General features: G+C 70.5%; 1 protein-coding gene across 1 annotated transcript in view; it reads right to left on the bottom strand.

Annotated features, from left to right (window-relative positions):
* CACNA1H (calcium voltage-gated channel subunit alpha1 H) overlaps nt 1–1,079 on the bottom strand; it is a 38,357-nt gene that overhangs the window by 34,625 nt on the left and 2,653 nt on the right. Inside the window, exons 7-8 of the mRNA XM_027771003.1 lie at nt 906–1,001; nt 1–453 (exon numbers count right to left, since the gene is read on the bottom strand). The exon at nt 1–453 is cut by the window's left edge and continues 313 nt beyond it. Of these exons, the coding sequence (XP_027626804.1) occupies nt 1–453; nt 906–1,001 (549 nt within the window). The remainder of the gene's footprint in view (nt 454–905; nt 1,002–1,079) is intronic.

The raw sequence follows: 1,079 nt of genomic DNA, 5'->3' as shown, positions 1-1,079 counted from the left end.
GGGAGGCGGGCCAGCTCGCACCAGCCTGGTGTCTCCGGTGCCCAGCTCAGGGCCAGGCCTGCGGGTGCTGCCGTGGCCGAAGTGGTAGTGGTGGTGGTGGTGGTGGTGGTGGTGGTAGACCAGATGGTGCATGCAGGCCGCGTGCCCGCCTGCCTGGTGCCCTGGGGCCTGGCCGGCCGGGGTGCTGTGGGGGTCCACCCTCTTGCGCCAGCGGCCCTGCCAGTGGGTGTAGAGGCGCAGGCCACGCCGCCCGGCCTTGCGGAAGACGTGGCCCGCATACTTGAACAGCTCCTCGTAGCAGCCGCCCGGCTCCGAGACGCTGGCCAGTGTGCTGTCGCTGGACAGGTGGCGGGCACGCTGCTCGCGCATCAGCCGGCTCTCGCGCTGCTTCGTCTCCGGAAACTGCGTGGCGATCACCACCAGGCAGAGGTTGATCATGAAGAAGGAGCCCACCTGTGAGAGGACAGGGCCAGGCCCGGGTCCACACGGCCCTGCTGCCGTCCGGGGCTGGGTGTGGCCGTGAGCAGCCCGGCAGGTCGTCCCCGTGAGACCCTGCTGTCGAAGCAAGCGCCAGGGGCTCTGTGCTCCCACCCCTCGGTCCAGGCGTCTGCCGGCAGGGCTCGCCCCTGGCAGGACTGCCCTCCCCACCCCGCGGCCTGCTCCACGTGCAATCCGATCTGCCGTCTGAGAACACGGCAAGACGTCTGTTCTTGTCCCTGCTGATCCTCCCAGGCAGCTGGGCACCCCCGTAGGCCCCAGGTTGACGCTGGTCGGTGACTGCCCTGACCCTGCCTGGCAGCTCCCCAGGTCACCCAGGACCAGCGCGCCGTGGGGCACGGGGTCCCTGTAACAGGCTTCTGGGAACAGGCCCGCCCGCCCCACGCAGAGGGGCCGGTGGTACTCACGATGATGAGCAGCACGAAGTAGGTGAAGTTGTAGAAGGAGTGGGCGTCCATGACGTAGTACATGATGTCCGCCCAGCCCTCCAGCGTGATCACCTGCGGGGCGAGGGGCTGGCACGCGGTGCACACGGCCGCACCGCCGCCCGCCCGCCCGCGCCCGCGCCCCCCCGGGAGGTG

Source organism: Tupaia chinensis, unplaced genomic scaffold (assembly GCF_000334495.1).
Source record: "Tupaia chinensis unplaced genomic scaffold, TupChi_1.0 Scaffold000178_1, whole genome shotgun sequence".
Taxonomy (NCBI): Eukaryota; Metazoa; Chordata; class Mammalia; order Scandentia; family Tupaiidae; genus Tupaia; species Tupaia belangeri.
This window is presented reverse-complemented; position numbering and strand designations above follow the sequence as displayed.